Raw genomic sequence first — 18,169 nt, 5'->3', positions numbered from 1 at the left:
TCTGTAGATGGGATTCTCTAGGCAAGTATACTGGAGAGGGTTGCCATGCCCTCTTCCAGGGATCTTCCAAACCCAGGAATCAAACCCATGTCTCTTATATCTCCTGTATTGACAGGCAGGTTCTTTACCAGTAGCATCACCTGGGAAGAGAGTGCATGTATATCTAATTACTAATTGCCAAAACATAAATCAATTAATTGTAATTAATTACAAGTTGAGCACAAATTTAATGTCTAGAATCTTCAACTCTTTGAAAACATTTCTAAGAACAAGAACTTAAAAAAAACAGGGTAACATCTGCGTTGTACATCATCACTTTATGTAAAGTTTTGCACAGCATTTGATATACACTAACAGCTAAATAAATATGTGCTGAATTGACAAATGGAAGATTGTAGAAATAAAAACACTTTGGGATCTTTATTATGTCGATCTATGTAATTCTACACAGAATTGAAGATTTTCTTACAGTCAACATTTGATAATCTACCAACAGGTAGATAGCCAATGTATAAATAATCCCTAACACCAAATAATAATTAAAGACTTGAATTTCTCAGATGCTAAACCATAGGATTATTTTTCATATATTAAGGGAAGTAATTAGCTTGAAATGAAATAAAGTAGTCCAACATAAAAAGTGATCCTATTTCCTGCCACAGACTCCTTCATTTTCACACTTTTTACTGGGAACAGATATTAAGACCACTGAGATAAACACCTCTCACGAATTCTCCTTCTGGCTAGTTTACCCATTTTTTCCTTTTAAGAAAAATATCTGGGGAATGTTTTTGCTTAATTATGTTTTCCTGGATATTGTTCTAACAAAGTAATGATGAGAGGTCTGGGCGGAGTTAAAGAAATAAAATAAATGTAACTTTTTTTTATCAGTTTATGCCAGACATTTTGTACTGTGGTTTACAGACCTTATCAGTAATCCTCAAAACAACCTTCAAGAATAAAAAATGATGAAATTGACTCATCAATTAAGAAAGTTTGAGTTATAGAAATTATGTATTTAATAACTGATTACATGAACTAGAATTTAAACCTAGATATATATGATGTTGAAGTAGCTTTTCTCTACTACATCAGTGTTTTCCATTTTAATACATAGATGTTCAGTATACATGAAATGATTGTAAATGATACATGAAATACCTTTTTTTCCTAAGATGTATTTAGGAAATTTTATTATTGATCATATGACTAAATGTATTTACATTAAATCAACTAAATCTGAAAGACTTATATATAAGGTAGACATAGATTTGACCAACATCCAAAGTATGGTGTACAAACATTCAGGATTTGAAAATCACAGCACTGTATCATATTGCTAGAGAGGATTGCCAGTCTCTGGTCCCAAGTCACACGTGGTTGCAGCAGATATTATAATGGCTGCACTATCACTGAAAACTAGGCAGCCTTTGCCCCACTTCAGTAGCCCATGTAGAAAATCCCTGAACACTTTGTATTTCATCTATGACTACTGAGGACCCCCAAGGTCACCATATCCTCAGCTTCACACTTGGCCCGCTTCCTCCACCTTCAAGCCAGTATCCCTGTCCTCTTTAACTGCCTTCTCACAGCCTCCTTGATCTCCTTGTTGCGCAAGCTATAGATAAAGGGGTTGAGGAAGGGTGTGAGCACTGAGTAGACCACAGCCAGGGCCCGGTCATAGTCCAGTGAGTAGCTCTTCTTCAGCCGCACATACATGAAGAGGATGCTCCCATAGAAGATGAGGACCACAGTGAGGTGGGAGGCACATGTGGAGAAGGTCTTCCTCTTGCCTGCAATTGAAGGAATTCTGAGCACTGTACAGATGATCTGCACATAGGAGCTGAGGATTAACAGAAAAGTGGCAAGGATCTTGCAAGAATTGATAACAAAGTCCACTAGGACATTGATCGATGTGTCAGTACAAGCCAAGCTCAGAACAGGAGGGAAATCACAAAAGATGTGCTGAATGTGATTGGGACCACAAAAAGGGAGGTGGGAGACCAAGGAAATTTCAGCCACTGGCCCAGCCAAGCCTCCCAACCAACAGCCAACAGCAATCTTGACACAGAGTGCTGGGGTCATGCAAGTATGGTAGTGGAGGGGCTGACAGATGGCTAAGTATCTGTCATAAGCCATAGCTGTGAGGAGATAGCATTCAGTAGCCCCAAGAGAGTGGAAGAAGTAGATTTGCAGAAGGCATCCAGAGAAAGAAATGGTCTTCTTCTCACTGAGCAAGTTCGACAGCATCTTGGGGATGGTTGCAGCTGTGTAGCCAAGCTCCAGTAAGGAGAGGATGCTGACAAAGCGGTACATGGGTGTTTGGAGCCGGGAGTCCAGGCAGACCACCAAGAATATCAGCAGGTTTCCCAGGATGGTAGTGAGGTAGATTAGGAATAACAAGAGGAAGAGAAAAAACTGAACACCCTGAAGATGGGGAAAGCCCAAGATGATGAACTCTATTACCTGGCTCCAATTCCCGGGCTTCATTGCTCTCCATTCATATCCCTGGAATGTAAAATATGGAAGGATGAGAAACAATGTTGATCCAAAGAATATCTAAGAAGAAGGAAACCCTCAAAGTCCATTTGTCTTTCCCCTGCACCTCCAGAATAAGCAATCTTAGTATATGCTCTACGAGGCCAGAGTTTCTATCCCTCCCCCGAACAGTTCTCAACAGCCTCCTTCAGAGTACTCACTCTTATAACCAGACTTAAATTGTCTTCTCTAATTACACAACCCATTTTTGGCCACTGTAATCCATTCTATAACCAATTTATCTTTCTTCATGGAATCTATAGGGGTTTTAAAATTTTAAATATTCCTCAACCAGATTCATACCATAATTTATACATATTCCTTGTGTGAGGTATAAATCATCATTTATACTAATAAAATATTGGTAGTTCACTCCACTAAGATTACATCATTTGGACCATACATTTTTATTTCCAATTTTAATTCATTTTCTTCTTCAATTTTCTGGACACCAAAGAATCAATGCTTTCACCCCCAGCTCCATTCCATTTTCTTATGGAAACACAGGTCTAACAGCTTCTTTCAAGCAGGTAGATCAGAGTTTCACCTCTTTTGGACATTGGTGAGAATCCTAGCCAAGGAAAAAGGGAGATTAAGTAAATAAAAGAGCCACCAAAAACCAGAAGGCAAATCTATTTCTGCATTTCTACTCCATACTGTGGCCACTTTATCAATTCTTCTTACCACTTTCCCCCTCCACCAACTTCAAATGCACTTTTCTGATTTGTTGCTTCACAGATAGTAAATATTTGTATTTCACTGTGTTGAGGTCGATGTAGCAAAAGTTAACTGAACATTTTCTGTGTGTAAGCATTATATTAGTACCTAGAACAGGGGCTAAATTGAAAAAGAAAATATGGCATCTGAAGTTGAGAAACTAATATTCTAATAGAGAAAATGGAGAACCAACTAATTAGTTTACAACTCTTTACTAGAACATTCTATCATTCATGGAAATATGCTACTATTCTCACTTGTTAAGGAACAAAAAACAAGAAACAAAACAAAACAAAAAAACACAAAAAATGAATCTCTTGATTCACTTACCCCACAGCCACTGCTCCATTTCCTTCTCTGTTACTGTAATGAACTCTTCCCATATATAAGCTGCCTATATTTACTGCCTCTAATTCCTCTCTTACTATTCTATTGGTGTATACTTGATTAACAAGGCTGTGTTAGAGTCAGGTATACAACAAAGTGATTCAGGTTACATACGCATCTATCTGTTCATTTTCAAATTCTCTTCCCATTTAGATTGTTACATAATATTGAACAGAGTTCCCTGTGCCCCACAGTAGGTCCTTGTATGTTTTAAAAACAGCACTGTGTACATGTCAATCCCTAACTATCCCTCTCGGGCTCCTCACTGAATTTCTTCTCTAAGTCTGTGAGTCTGTTTCTGTTTTGTAAATGAGTTTATTTGTATTACGTTTTTTATCTTCCACATATAAGTGATAAGGTACAATATTTCTCTTTCTCTGTCTGATTTACTTCACTCTTAAACTCATTCTAATTAAACCTTCACTACATCCTCTCTAGCAAAGCCTCCATCCTATAGCCACTAATTAGCTAAGATTTGATAAATCCAATTGTCATCTCTTATTCCTTTGCTTACTTGGACTCTCAGCCATTGTTCATGGAGGTGATCTATCCTGCCTCTTGACACACTCTCATCACTTGGTCCTCAGGATGCTATACTTTAGGTTTCTTTCTACCTTAGTGAAAGTTTTCTCTTTGCCCTACCTTTTTAATGCCATAGTTTGCAGAGGTCAGCATTAATTATTCTTTTCTCATTTCTTTGTAAACTCACTGCTTTGTTAATGTCATTCAATGCTATGGCTTAAAACCCCAAATAGGTGTTGATTTCTAAATGGATATCCCAACCAACATTTCTCTCCCTTATATTTCTCTCCCTTATTCAACTGCCTGTGCACATCTCCTATTAATCATTTAGTAGCCATCTCCAAACGAATTATTGTGGGCACTGCCCATAGTCTTCCCCATCTCAAATGACAGCAATTACAATCTCTCAGCTAATGGGCCAAAATTCTCGCAGTTAGCATTGTTTTCACCTTTCTCTCATACATCCAGGATCTATTTTTCACTTGAATTAAGCCACTGTCATCATGCACCTCTGTTACTGTAATTGTCTCCTAACAGATATTCTTATTTGCATTTGTTCATCAATACCCTCATGCTGATTCAGCAACCTGAATTATCCTTTTAAATTATTAAATCAGGTCTTTCTTTTCTTCTCTTCTGTGGCTTGATATTTTACTGTCTTTGCTGTAGATGTTTCCTCTTCCTAAACTTTTTTTTCACCAAATATCCACTTGGATATCTTTTTCATTTATTACAAGTTTTGGCCATATCTAACTCTCTCAGTCAGCTCTACCTGAACCACCCTAAATAAAACTGCAGTCTCCCTCCTTTCTTACATCCATATCCTGTACTGAAATCACCTCCCCCTACTTTACTTTTAATTTTTTTTTCCAATGGTACTTATCATCTTTAACATATTATAAAATGTACTTATTTATTATCCCGAATATTTATTTTTTCTCTCTTTTCTGAGAATATAAACTCTGTGAGATCAAGGAATTTTGTTGTTTAGTTCGCTGATATACTTCAAGTGTTTAGAGTTGTGTCTCAAACATGATGACAATTCAGTAAATACTTGTTAAATGAAAAAGCAAATTGATAAAGATAAATGCTTATTTGCATATACAGTAAGAGTTGGAAGAGCAATAAATGACCTATGGGCTGGAAATGGAGCTCAGGAAAACCTCATAGAAGGCACAACTTCGTTTGAAACGAAAAACTGTCAGAATTTTCTAGATGGAAAAATTAAAATATTTTAGGCACAAAAGAATATTTGTGTAAACGGAAAGTGTTATGAAAGGTCTCCTCTTTCTGCCGTCCAACCTTCTTATCACATCTTTCCTCCCTAGACCCCTCTGATCCCATCCAAGCTAATATTTATTCTGCTTTGTTCTTAGGATTTCCTTCTAAATCCAAGTAGCATGGCCACCTCTTATATCAAAACCTTTTTCATTCCAAGAATTAATGTGACTGTTTCTCCACTAAGATACCAGAGGACTACTTCTAGACAGAACTCTTCTATGGGTGACTCTGCTTCAGCAGAATCATTTTACTATCAGAGATTTCCTCTTTGTTTAGTTTTTTTAACTTTGAATTCATGTCTGTCTACTGCCCAATTCTGCCTTCTCTCTCTTTCAAATCTTGGATGTAGGCATGCCACCTCTAAAAAATTATCCCCACATTTTTATCCAACTCAGATCCTTTCTTTCCTAGATGTTTTACATTCCATCTCTTTAAATTAAAATATAAAACACCATTCCTGGAGCTGCTCCTCTCCATATCTGGCCTCCCAATTCCACTCACAGATATGTTGTGTAGAGACCATAACTAAACTTTCAGATATTCATGGCTGCAGCCTCAAGGCTGAATATTAGAAGCCAGTATCTTGCCCTTTCCTTTCTCAGAAGGTAAGGTTTCCTCTTGACTCCAAAGACTCACAGTATTCTCAAACTGCTTTGCTTCATTTCTTAATGATGACCTGCTGTCATTAGCTCTTTGGATACTCTGCCTGGGAAATCAAAGCCACCATGACCAGGTCAAGCATATTTCCCACTGAAAACTAGCACCTCTGTACTCATTCAACTCCTCAGTTCACATTTATAGAGATTTTGACCAACTCCCTCATACCCAATCAGTATGGTAAAAAAATGCTAATGTTTTTCCCCTTGCACAGTTGTTTTATTTCATTTTCTTTTATAATTTTTAAATGCTGCTATAATTCAGTTTCTGCACCAAGAGATTTTGAGTTGGTGTTGAAAAAAGCATTAGGAAATATCACTCCCTCTAGTGACCTCCATAATTTTGGCTTTCATTGTATGACTAAGAATATTTTAAGTGGGCCAAAGATTCCATCAACTGATAAAAATGAAAGATCTTTTAATATCTGTAAAAAGAAGGAAAGCTGAAATAAAGAATAAAAGGAAACAATCTGAACCAAGCTTTATATTGTCTGTATGGTTTTCATTTTTATTCAAAGCAGTGAAAACTCAGATCTTCTCAGCCATGTAGGAATCCATCCTCTTGGTATCCCCCTGCAAATGGGCATTAAACTTCTGTTTAGACTGACAGTGCCAGAAGGTCCTTTCACCATATGACAGTTCTTTCCCATTGTTGAAATAAACCATTGTTGTTTACGGTTCATAAACACAAAGCCACCTCCTTCCCTGGAGGAAGGAAATGGCAACCCACGCCAGTATTCTTGCCTGGAGAATCCCATGGGCAAAGGAGCCTGGCAGGCTATATATAGTCCTTGGGGTCACAAAGAATCGGACACAACTGAGCAACTAACACTCCTTCTATGGACCTGAAATCTGAGTTTCACCCACTATTCTTAGTTTTTACTCTGGGGGGTGGGGGTGGGGGAGGAACACTGCTCTAGGACAGATTCATAAATTTAAACATAATTTCCATATCATAAGGATCTCACTGTTTACCAAATCGGTTCCTATCTTCAGTCTTGCTTCTTTTGTTTGCCATGTACCCTTACTAGAATATACTTTATCCAAAGTTAGTCTGTAGACACCTAAACCATTTTCTGTCTCAAGTTTCCTCACATCTTCCCTTGACTGTCCAAGGTAAACACTGTCCTTTCCTGCCTCTAAATTCCCAGTAGCACTTCCTCACTTTTCCTCCAATTATATTCTGTAATGTACCACAATTACTTTTCATGCATACATCTTATCATCCCAAAGCAACTCTGTGAAGTTACAGAAATCTTATATTATGCCCCATCTTCCAGATACTTAGCACAATGCCTGATACATTGCAACCATGGGGGCTAATGGAAAAATTATGATAATTTAGATGACTTACACAGCTCCTTAATTTACCAATTACTTATGCCCTCCCATTGGTTTCTTGATATTGTTGTCAGGGCTCTTATAAAATCTTCCGCATGTATTGTTTTTGTTTTTCAGTCACTAAGCTGTGTCCGACGCTGTTACCCCATGGACTATGGCCCACCAGACTCCTCTGTCTATTGGGTTCTCCCGGCAAGAATATTAGAGTGGGTTGCTACTCTCTTCTCCAGGGGATCTTCCCAATCCAAGAATTAAACCTAAGTCTCCTGCATTGGCAGGCAGATGCTTTACCACTGAGCCATCTGGGAAGCCCATACCACATGTATAAATTAGTATTTATCTTACTTCAGTCCTTTGTAATCATATTTTATTCCCCTTATTCCAAAAATAGCTTTTACTACAAATCCCTTGCATTCTATTTTCAAGTCCCTAGGGTTGTATTATCCATAACCCCAAATTATTTAAGCATAGGACCGAAGAGCTGGGAGTTAGGAAGGGAGTGAATTTTAGAGATCATATTGTTCTACCTTCCTTTTGCAATAGAGGAAACTAGAATACAGAAAGGAGAGATGACTTTCTCAAAGTCAGATTAATTAAAACATAGCCATATATCCCTCCCTCTTGCACCTTCCTCTCACTCCACCCCACATTCTCTTCACTTTGTCATACAGCAGACACTGACACAATATTGTAAAGCAACTAAAACCCAATAAAATACAAAAAATAATCATTACAGCTTTAATGGATATACAGAGTTAAGATAAAGTACATAAAAATGGAAAAAAATTGAAAGATAAAACATAGCTAATTTACTAATTCTGAGCCCAAAGTCTTTAACATTTGGAAAGGAGAATATCTGTGTGTGTGTGTGTGTGTGTTAATGGTTTTTATGTTCTGAATCAAATGTCCTCTGAACTCTAATTATTCTCCTCCTCTTCCTATTTCATGATGCTCTAAGTTCTTCCCAGTGCTCAGACTAGAATACATGATGATAGAAATGCCTCACTGACAACGTTCTTACCCAGAGCTTGTTGGTGGGAGGGTTCTTGGCTGTAGCAGTCCAGTCGCTGCTGAGTCTGGAACTGGAAAAGAAAAACTCTCAGGTCACTTCTTACCTCTTACAGCATTACAGTCACATACTCCTGGGGCCTGGTAGAGTAGGAGTTTAGCACTTCGATAGAACCTCTGGGAGTAAGTCAAAGCATGAAAGATTCCCCTCCCATGACCAATATCACTGATAGAGTTCTTAGAGAGGTAGAAGCCCCTGGGTCTCTCAGCAAACCTTCTGGGGTTGCTAAAATGCTCTCTCAGAAAGGTAAATTGTCAAAGAAGTTCATTACCCAATGGTCCTTCATCATCCAGTAGTTCACTACAATTGTAATAACCACCAGTCCAAGTTGAGAAAGAATATCTCTAAGAGCAAACATTTTTTTCTGTAAAAAACAGTAACTGGTGTTGGAGATCTAGGTTCAAATGGATTCCTGTATCATACAACCTAGGAGAAAACATATAACTTCTAATTATAACAGGATCTTTCTAAAATGCAACTGGCCTTTTAGGGCCCTGAGAGAATAAGAACAAAGCCAGGATGAGAACATAAATGATGTCAAGGCAGCCTCCTACTCCTGCCTGTTGCTTGTATCTATAGCAGTTTTATTTCAACTGCATGCAGCAGCTTCCTCTTTACTCTGCTGTTATCTTGCTCTACAAAGAGCCCTGCCTCAGGATCTTGCATTTCAGTCTCAGCTGTTCTTCTAGCCATTTATGTGACATTGGCCACCTACCTGAGTATTTGATGGCCCATATTTCATATGAAGAAGATAAACTCTCTTCATATGAAGCAATAATGACCAAATGTGATAATGAATGTAAAATGTATTTATCAGTTATAACATATTCCATGAAAGGATTTAATTTTTTTCATTTTCCCAGCCCCATTCATGCCTTCAAGTTTGTTCATCCAAACTTTTTCTTCTCTTCTTACTAACGTATTCCTTGAGGACTTTACTCTTTTCAAACTGAGTTATGAAAGTTATTTTTTTTTTTGCTTATTGTAGATATATTTTAAACAGTAATTTAATTTTTGAGTCAAAGTGTTATTTTATCCCTTGATTGTTATGAATAGATTTTTTAACTAATAATTATATGTAATTAATGACTATAGATTTATTTAAAAGTTTTGGCTATCCCCACCCCCAACTCACATACATTAAAAGACTTGAACAAACAATAACATAGTTTCTAACACCTCAGTGCTTCATCCCCAGAATGATTCTAGCCACCCACCTTAATAAAGTTGCTGCCTGAGACAGTCCAAGGCTGCCAAAAGAATCTACTGTTTATTCTAGCCAACTAGTAGGCCCTTGATTACCCTTTCTTAGAGCACTTACTGAAGAGGGTTTACAATTGTGACTCTTTCCCTTATCCTTTTGAGATATGTATGGATTTCTTCCAACTCAGAAGTGTCTTTCTCAAAGTGCCTAAGAGCCATTCCTTTAAAGTGTAGTCATCAGGAAAGGCAGGGCCTCTGTCTCCCAGTCTCTGTAACAGAGTAGAATCCTAACTTAGTTTATTGCCAGCTACCAGACACAGCTGGCCTTATTGCACTTATCCTTACCAACCCTATTTAATTTTTTACTTCCCTGACGCTACTGTGCCCATTCTCAATCCTGTCTCTATTCTCTCATTTTTCTTTTAAACAGCTGTCACCTCTGTACAAATTGAAGTTGCATTCAGTTCACACTGTACCTCCTACTTTATTGCAATAGTATGTTACTGATTAAAATTTCTCACTACTATAACTAGTGCCTAGCTTTGTTTATTTTTGATATCCATCACCTTGAAAAAAGGCTCTTATTTGTAGCATTTGGGTTTCCCTGACAGCTCACCTGGTAAAAAATCTGCCTGTGATGCTGGAGACCTGGGTTTGATCCCTGGGTTGAGAAGATTCCCTGCAGAAGGGAACAGCTACCCATTCCAGTATTCTTGCCTGGAGAATTCCATGGACCATATAGTCCGTGGGGTGGCAAAGAGTCGGACTCGACTGAGCAACTTTCACTTTCCTTGTAGCATTTATTGATTTGCATAGTGTATATACTCTAACACCATGACTGATTTCAAGCTACCTGCTCACAAAATCCCTGACAATTTAATATTCACCTCTCAGGGATGAACTGAATATGCTCAATTGTTCAGTCACTCTGTCTTGTCTGACTCTTTTAGATCCTGTGGACTGTAACCCACCGGGATCTTCTGTCCATGGCATTTTCCAGGCAAGAATACTGTAATGGGTTGCTATTTCCTTTTACAGGGGATCTTCCTGATCCAGGGATCAAACTTGCATCCTCTGCATTGGCAGGTGAATTCTTTACCACTGAGCCACCCAGGAAGCCCCCAGGAATGAAAAAGCTACAGCTGATTAAGACAGTAGAGATGAATCTCATAAATATGTGTAGAGTGAAAAAAATCAGACACAAAAGATGTATACTGTAAGAAACAACTTCTGCAAATACCAAAACAGACAAAATCAATCTACAGTGTTAGATGTCATGTTATTGATTATACTTGTGGGAAGGAAAGGGGTATGTTTAATATAAAGGAGCATGGGGAGTGTTGGAGATATTTCCAGTGTTCTATTCTGAATGCTCATTATATAAAAAGGTTCCATCAAGACTTCTCCGGTGGTTCAGGAGCTAAGATTCTAGACTCTCAATGCAGAGGGCCCAGTTTTGATCCTTGTAATTAGATCCCATATGTCCCACCTAAAGATTCGGAATGTCACAACTAAAGATTCAGTGTGCCAAAATGAAGATCCTATGTGCTGAAATTAAGACCCAACACAGCCAAATAAATGTATTTTCCAATAATCATGCACAGATGTGAGAGTTGGACCATAAAGAAGGCTGAGTGCTGAAGATTTGATGCTTTCAACATGTAGTGCTGGAGAAGATTCTTGAGAGTCTCTTGGACTACAAGGAGATCAAACCATTCAACCCTAAAGGAAATCAACCCTGACTATTCATTGGAAGGACTGATGCTGAAGCTGAAGTTCCAATACTTAAGCCACCGATATGAAGAGCCAACTCATTGGAAAAGACCCTGATGCTGGGAAAGACTGAGGGCAAGAGGAGAAGAGGTGACAGGATGAGATGGTTGGATGGTATCACTGACTCTAGGAACATGAGTTTGAGCAAACTCTGGGAGATAGTGGAGGACAGAGAAGCCAGGCATCCTGCAGTTCAAGGGGTCACAAAGAGTTGGACATAACTTAGCGACTGAACAACAACACAGCCAAATAAAAAATAAAAATAAATATTTTTCTTAAAAAGGAGTTCAGTCTCTATGAACATTCATTTTGTTGCACATTTATGTCTTATACAGTTCTCTGTATGTTTAAGTGTCATATTTCAATAATAATTGATAGTCTACCATCTAGCTTGTACATTTTGCATTCCTTTGGCTAGTTGCAGGCTCTGCAAAACAAAAGAATTGTAGGCCCAAGAACTGAAGCTGACATATAGTATATAATTTACTCAGAGTGTAGTCAATTTTTTACCAAATCAAGTAGAGAGTAAAACAAACTAGGAATCAGGCCCAAAGAAAGCTGAGTCCTTTCTTTTGTGATTTCTGAATCCTTTTGCTTTGTGTTTCCCACAGATATTTACATTAAATGCATTGCAACTAGGTATGGGGGATTTGTAAGAGATGAAAGATAGTATCTTTATTAGTAAATAGGAAGGCAGTGGGGTCCAGTAGTGATTGGAGTCAGGAAGAAATCACTAAAGATAAAAATATGTCAGTGACAAGAGTGAGTAAGACTCACTGTTGTTATTGTTCAGTCTCCCAGTCATGTCCAACTCTTTTCAACCTCACGAACTGCAGAAAGCCCGGTCTCCCTGTCCCTCACCATTTCTTGAAGTTTGCACAAGTTCATGTCTGTTGCATCGGTGATGCCATCCAGCCATCTCATTCTCTGACTCCCTCTTCTCCTTCTGTCCTCTGTCTTTCCCAGCACCAGGGACTTTTCCAATGAGTCAGCTGTTCACATCAGATGACCAAAATACTGGAGCTTCAGCTTCAGCTTCAGTTCTTCCAGTGAGTATTCAGGATTGATTTCCCTCAAGATTGACTGGTTTGCTCTCCTTGCTGTCCAATGTACTCTCAGGCATCTTCTCCAGCATTACAGTGTGAAGGCATCAATTATGTGGCACTCTGCCTTCTTTATGGTCCAGCTCTCCCAACCGTACATGACCACTAGGAATACCATAGCCTTGACTATACAGACCTTTGTCAGCAGAGTAATGTCTTTGCTTTTCAACACATTGTCTAGATTTGTGATAGCTTTCCTACCAAGAAGGAATCATCTTCTGATTTCATGGCTGCAGTCACCATCCACAGTGATTTTAGAGTCTAAGAAGAAGAAATCTGTTACTACTTTCCCCTTTTCCCCTTCTATTTGCCATTAAGTTATGCGGCTGAATGCCATGATCTTTAGTTCAGTTCAGTTCAATTGCTCAGTCGTGTCTGACTCTTTGTGACCCCATGGACTACAGCATGCCAGGCTTTCCTGTCCATCACCAAATCCAGGAGATTACTCAAACTCATGTCCATTGAGTCAGTGATGCCATCCAACCATCTCATCCTCCATCGTCCCCGTCTCCTCCTGCTTTCAATCTTTCCCAGCATCAGTGTCTATTCAAAAGAGTCATCTCTTTGCATCAGGTGGCCAAACTATTGGAGTTTCAGCTTCAACGTCAGTCCTTACAAAGAATATTCAGGACTGATCTCCTTTAGGATGGACTGGTTGGATCTCCTTGCAGTCCAAGGGACTCTCAAGAGTCTTTTCCAATACGACAGTTCTAAAGCATAAATTCTTTGGCACTGGGCTGAATGAAGCATAAGGTGGAATCAAGATTGCCAGGAGAAATATCAATAACCTCAGATATGCAGATGACATCATCCTTATGGCAGAAAGTGAAGATGAACTAAAGAGCCTCTTGATGAAGATGAAACAAGAGAGTGAAAACGTTGGCTTAAAGCTCAACATTCAGAAAACAAAGATCATAGCATCGGTCCCATCACTTTATGGCAAATAGATGGAGAAACAGTGGAAACAGTGGCTGACTTTACTTTTGGGGGCTCCAAAATAACTGCAGATGGTGACTGCAGCCATTAAATTAAAAGACGCTTACTTCTTGGAAGAAAAGTTATGACCAACCTAGACAGCGTATTAAAAATCAGAGACATTACTTTGCCAACAAACGTCCATCTAGTCAAGGCTATGGTTATTCCAGTAGTCATGTATGGAAGTGAAAGTTTGACTATAAAGAAAGCTGAGCACCATGATCTTAGTTTTTTTAATGTTGAGTTTTAAGCCAGCTTTTTCACTCTCCTCCTTCACCCTCATCAAGAGGCTCTTTAGTTCCTCTTCACTTTCTGCCGTTAGAGTGATATCATCCACATATCTGAGGTTGCTGATGTTTCTCCCACCTATCTTGATTCAAGCTTGTAATTTTCATCCCAGCATTTCTCATGATGTGCTCAGTGTATAGGTTAAATAAACATGGTGACAGCAGACGGCCCTGTCGTACTCCTGTCTCAATTCTGAACCAATCATTTGTTCCATACAGGGTTCTAGCTGTTACTACTTGACCCACATACAGGTTTCTAGGAGACAGATTAGATGGTCTGGTATTCCCATCTCTTTAAGAGCTTTTCACAGTTTGTTGAAGACTCATTACACTTTCCATTTATTACATTCTTATTAAATACTCACCATATTTAGACACTTGTTAGATTCTGGATATAGATATATATCAAATAACAAAACTGACATGATTTTAGACCAAATATATTTTATAGTCTTGTAGGAAATAACTGAAAATTTTATCTATATCCAACTATATCTACATATACACAAATATGAATATACATATAAATTTTGATACATATTTTGAAGGAAAACAAACTACTTCAAAAGGAAAATAAGTAACATAAATAGGATGGCTTTTCAGACATTCTTTAAAAGATAATGTCATTTGAAAGTGACATTTGAACAGAAACTCATGCAAAGAGGAATGAGTCAATTGAAGTGCTAGAGGGGTTGAGGCAGTTGTGGAGAACAGTATCAATTTCCTGAAGCCATACAGATCTTAATTTGTTTGAAGAAATTAGAGTGACAATTTGACTGTATAAGAGTGAACTGATGGAGTAAAGGTGGGAGTCAATGTTGGAGAGAAAGGTATGGGAGAATACTGTTGAATCTTGTAAAGTGTAATGAGGCTTTGGATTTTATGTTAACCGTAATTGTAATATTTCATGGTTTTATTGAATGGCATATCTAATTTAGCTTTAAAATATTTCACTTTGGTTTTGTTATGGAAAATGTATTAGAATGGAACAAGAGTAGGATCAAGGAGAGTGGGGAGAATATTATTGTATTAATTCAGTTAGAGAGATATTGGAGATTTATACCAGGAGAAACACTAAAGAGAAAAAGGAAGGGAAAACAAAAAAAGATTTGAGGATATATTTTGAAGAAGGATTGGCACATGATAATAATGAAGGACTAGAAGAAAAATTGAAATAAACTTTGAAATTTTCTTGCCCAAGCACAGAAAAACAAAAGCATTAAGCTTCCAGGATGGAAAATTGAAAATTTACCTGTGAGCTTTAATAAATATTCAAGGATTGGAAAATTATAATTTTATAAGAACTCTTGCAGACCCTAGGAAGAAAAGAACTCTGTTTTTAACAAGTTAAGTTTTAAATTATTTACATACATCCAGGTAGGATTGTTAAGAGGATTTGGATGTTTAAGTCTAAAGCTCAGAAAAGAGTTCTGGTTTGGAGATATAAATTCAAGAATTGTTGACATCAGTAGGGATGGAATTTAAATTCTTAGGAATAACTCTGAACATCTAAGAAGACAGTGTTACATGACAAGGACCACTGATAAAGACCAATTAGAGAGATAAGGAGAAAATCATGAGACACTGATAACATGGAATCTGAGAGACAAAGTTTTCTTAAGAGGAAATGGTTACGTGCATCAGGAGCTCAATAAAGAGGAAAGGCAAGATGTACCTAATGGATTTGGCAGTGTGGAGGTCAGTAACGACTGTGGCAAAATATTTGTTGAAAGGTCTGAAAAGCCAGATTGAAATGGGTTGAAAAGTGAATAGGATGTGAAGAACAATAGATAGATTGTGGGATTCATTATATTGAGAAATGTGACTGGAAAAGAACAGAGAAATAGACCTCTAGCCGGCTGGAAATATATGACCAAGGAAATGTGTGCTGTGCTGTGCTGTGCTGTGCTTAGTCACTCAGTTGTCCAATTCTTTGTGACCCCATGCATTGTGGCCTGCCTGGCACCTTTGTCCATGGGAATTCACCAGGCAAGAATACTGGAGTAGATAGCCCGTTCCCTTCTCCAGAGGATCTTCCCAACACAGGGATTGAACCCAGGTCTCCCACATTGCAGGAGGATTTTTTACCATCTAACCCACTGGGGAGTTCAAGAATACTGGAGTGGACAGCCTATCTCTTCTCCAGGGGATCTTCCCAATCCAGGAATCGAAAGAGGGTCTCCTGCATTGCAGGCAAATTCTTTACCAGCTGAGCTACTAGGGAAGACTGAAGGAAATGTGTACACTTGTTTTTAAGAATGGAGATACTAAAGTATTCTTAAATGCAGAAAGCACTGTTCAAGTAAATAATAAAAGCATAAAGATGTAAGAAATAAAGAAAACACAAAGAAGTAAAGCCTTTGAGAATGTAAGAGGAGATGGGATTCATTGCATGTGTGACAATGGGAAGATTATTACAGGTTAGGACAAAGATACATAGAATTTTATGAGATCAACATTGAAGCAGAGGAAAGACCTTGATAGAATGTCAATGTTGTGTGGGACTAGCTCTCTCTCCCTTCCGGAAGATGGTTCTCTTAATGGCCTTAATGAGTTCCTTATTACGAAGACTGTAGATAATTGGGTTGACTAGTGGTGTTAGTACAGAGTAGACTACAGCAAGTGTCCGATCAAGGGTCAGTGAATAGCTCTCCTTTAGCCGCACATACATGAAGATGATGCTCCCAAAGAAGATGAGAACCACAATAAGATGTGAAGCACATGTAGAGAAGGTCTTCTTTCTTCCTGCGATCGTTTTTATCTTCAGTACAGTCCCAATGATTCTTCCATAGGACACCATAATAAAGAGGAAGGTGATAAGGATGATGAAGGCATTGATGACAAAGTCCACCAGGACATTCGTGGATGTGTCCTTGCAGGCCAGGCTCAGAAGAGGTGGAAAGTCACAGAAGATGTGTTGAACTTCATTGTAGCTACAAAAAGGGAGCTGGGAGACAAGGATGACTTCAGATATGGGACATAGAAAGCCACAGGTCCAACAACCAGCAGCCATCTTGGCACAGAACATGGGGGTCATAATTGCAGGATAGTGGAGGGGCCGGCAAATGGCCAGGTATCGGTCATAAGCCATTGCTGTGAGAAGGTAGCATTCAGAGGCCCCTAGGGAGTGGAAGAAGTAAGTCTGAAGGAGGCATCCTGAAAAAGAAATGGTCTTCTTATCACTGAGAAGATTAGCTAGCATCTTGGGGATAGTGGTGGCTGTATACCACAGCTCCAAGAAGGAAAGAATACTGACAAAGTGGTACATGGGTGTGTGTAGGGCTGCATCCAGTCGTATGACTAAGAAGATGAGCATGTTGCCACAGATAGTGAACAGGTATGCCAACAGCAGCAGGACAAAAAGCCAGCCCTTGATATGTCCCACCCTGGGGAAACCAAGGAGCACAAATTCAGCCAGGCTTGAACGGTTGTGTGGCTCCATGAGAGGCTGAGGTGAGGAAGCAAAGGAGAAAAAACTAGTTTGAATGACTGCAAAATTCAACTCAAAAGTTTCTCTTTACTGTTTAGTCTTTTTTTTTTTTAATTTAAAGGCAGAACTTTAATTATTACTACCACAGCTATTGCTATTTATACTACCCTAAAAATAATAATAGCTAACTCTCATTAGCACCCACTGTGTGTTGATCATTTTACAAGTGTTTTGCATTCAATATTTTACTTAATTTTCACACATCCAATCAAATAAGTACCATTGTTATACGTGTTTTACCAAAATGGTAAAATTTAAGAAGAGAAAATAGTGAGATTATGAAGATTTTTCTATTTCATATAGATACCATGTTACAGAAACAGAATTTGACCTTATACATGCTAACTCCATACTATTTACAAGCATTCTATTCCCCTACCCCAGGACATAGTTTTCCCTTCAGTCAGGTCCCCAAAGTTTGAGGCAGGAGGTACATGCACCGCCCCCCTCCACCCCCAACAGGGTAAAGCAATTAGAGACGCATTCCCTGGGGACTGAAACTCTGAGATGAGACCAGCAGGACAATTAAAGGAGGGGGCCGGCTCCTGCCCAGACCACATATTTCTCATTCTCAAAGTCAGGAGACCTCCCGGACCACACATGAAATCCACCTTGGCTAAGAGATGTGTGTGCATATATGGTACAATCCTGAAATATACCAAATATGAACAGTGAACCAGGAAAATCAAAATGATCGGCCAAAGAAAACCCGGAAAAAATGTCCCATAAAACTAATTCAAACTGCCACGAGAGTGCGACTCAGGGACTCTTCGAGTCTGCCGTTGTGTCTATCAACACATATTATACTCTTTTTCTCCAAGTAAATA

At 38.6% G+C, this 18,169-nt stretch overlaps 2 protein-coding genes across 2 annotated transcripts; both read right to left on the bottom strand.

The window, feature by feature from the left end:
• Positions 1-1,160: 1,160 nt before the first annotated feature.
• On the bottom strand, positions 1,161-8,518 carry LOC145505086 (olfactory receptor 6N1). Its single transcript, XM_081486793.1, has 2 exons — positions 8,464-8,518; positions 1,161-2,508 (listed from the first exon to the last, which is right to left on the bottom strand). Exon 2 carries the CDS (start codon positions 2,488-2,490, stop codon positions 1,552-1,554), a length of 939 nt encoding a protein of 312 aa, XP_081342919.1. The 5' UTR covers positions 2,491-2,508; positions 8,464-8,518; the 3' UTR covers positions 1,161-1,551.
• Positions 8,519-16,340: 7,822 nt separating this feature from the next.
• Positions 16,341-17,294, bottom strand: LOC145504834 (olfactory receptor 6N2). Its single transcript, XM_081486162.1, has one exon. It carries the CDS (start codon positions 17,292-17,294, stop codon positions 16,341-16,343), a length of 954 nt encoding a protein of 317 aa, XP_081342288.1.
• Between the last annotated feature and the right edge of the window lie 875 nt (positions 17,295-18,169).

This window comes from Giraffa tippelskirchi, chromosome 5 (genome assembly GCF_054371585.1).
Source record: "Giraffa tippelskirchi isolate mGirTip1 chromosome 5, T2T-mGirTip1v1.2.pri, whole genome shotgun sequence".
NCBI lineage: Eukaryota > Metazoa > Chordata > Mammalia > Artiodactyla > Giraffidae > Giraffa > Giraffa tippelskirchi.
The sequence above is the reverse complement of the archived record's forward strand: the minus strand, read 5'-3'. Positions and strand labels throughout refer to the sequence as shown.

Bases quoted from the DNA above. Each gene is read 5' to 3' on its own strand.
- LOC145505086 (XM_081486793.1), bottom strand. From the start codon at position 2,490: ATGAAGCCCGGGAATTGGAGCCAGGTAATAGAGTTCATCATCTTGGGC.
- LOC145504834 (XM_081486162.1), bottom strand. From the start codon at position 17,294: ATGGAGCCACACAACCGTTCAAGCCTGGCTGAATTTGTGCTCCTTGGT.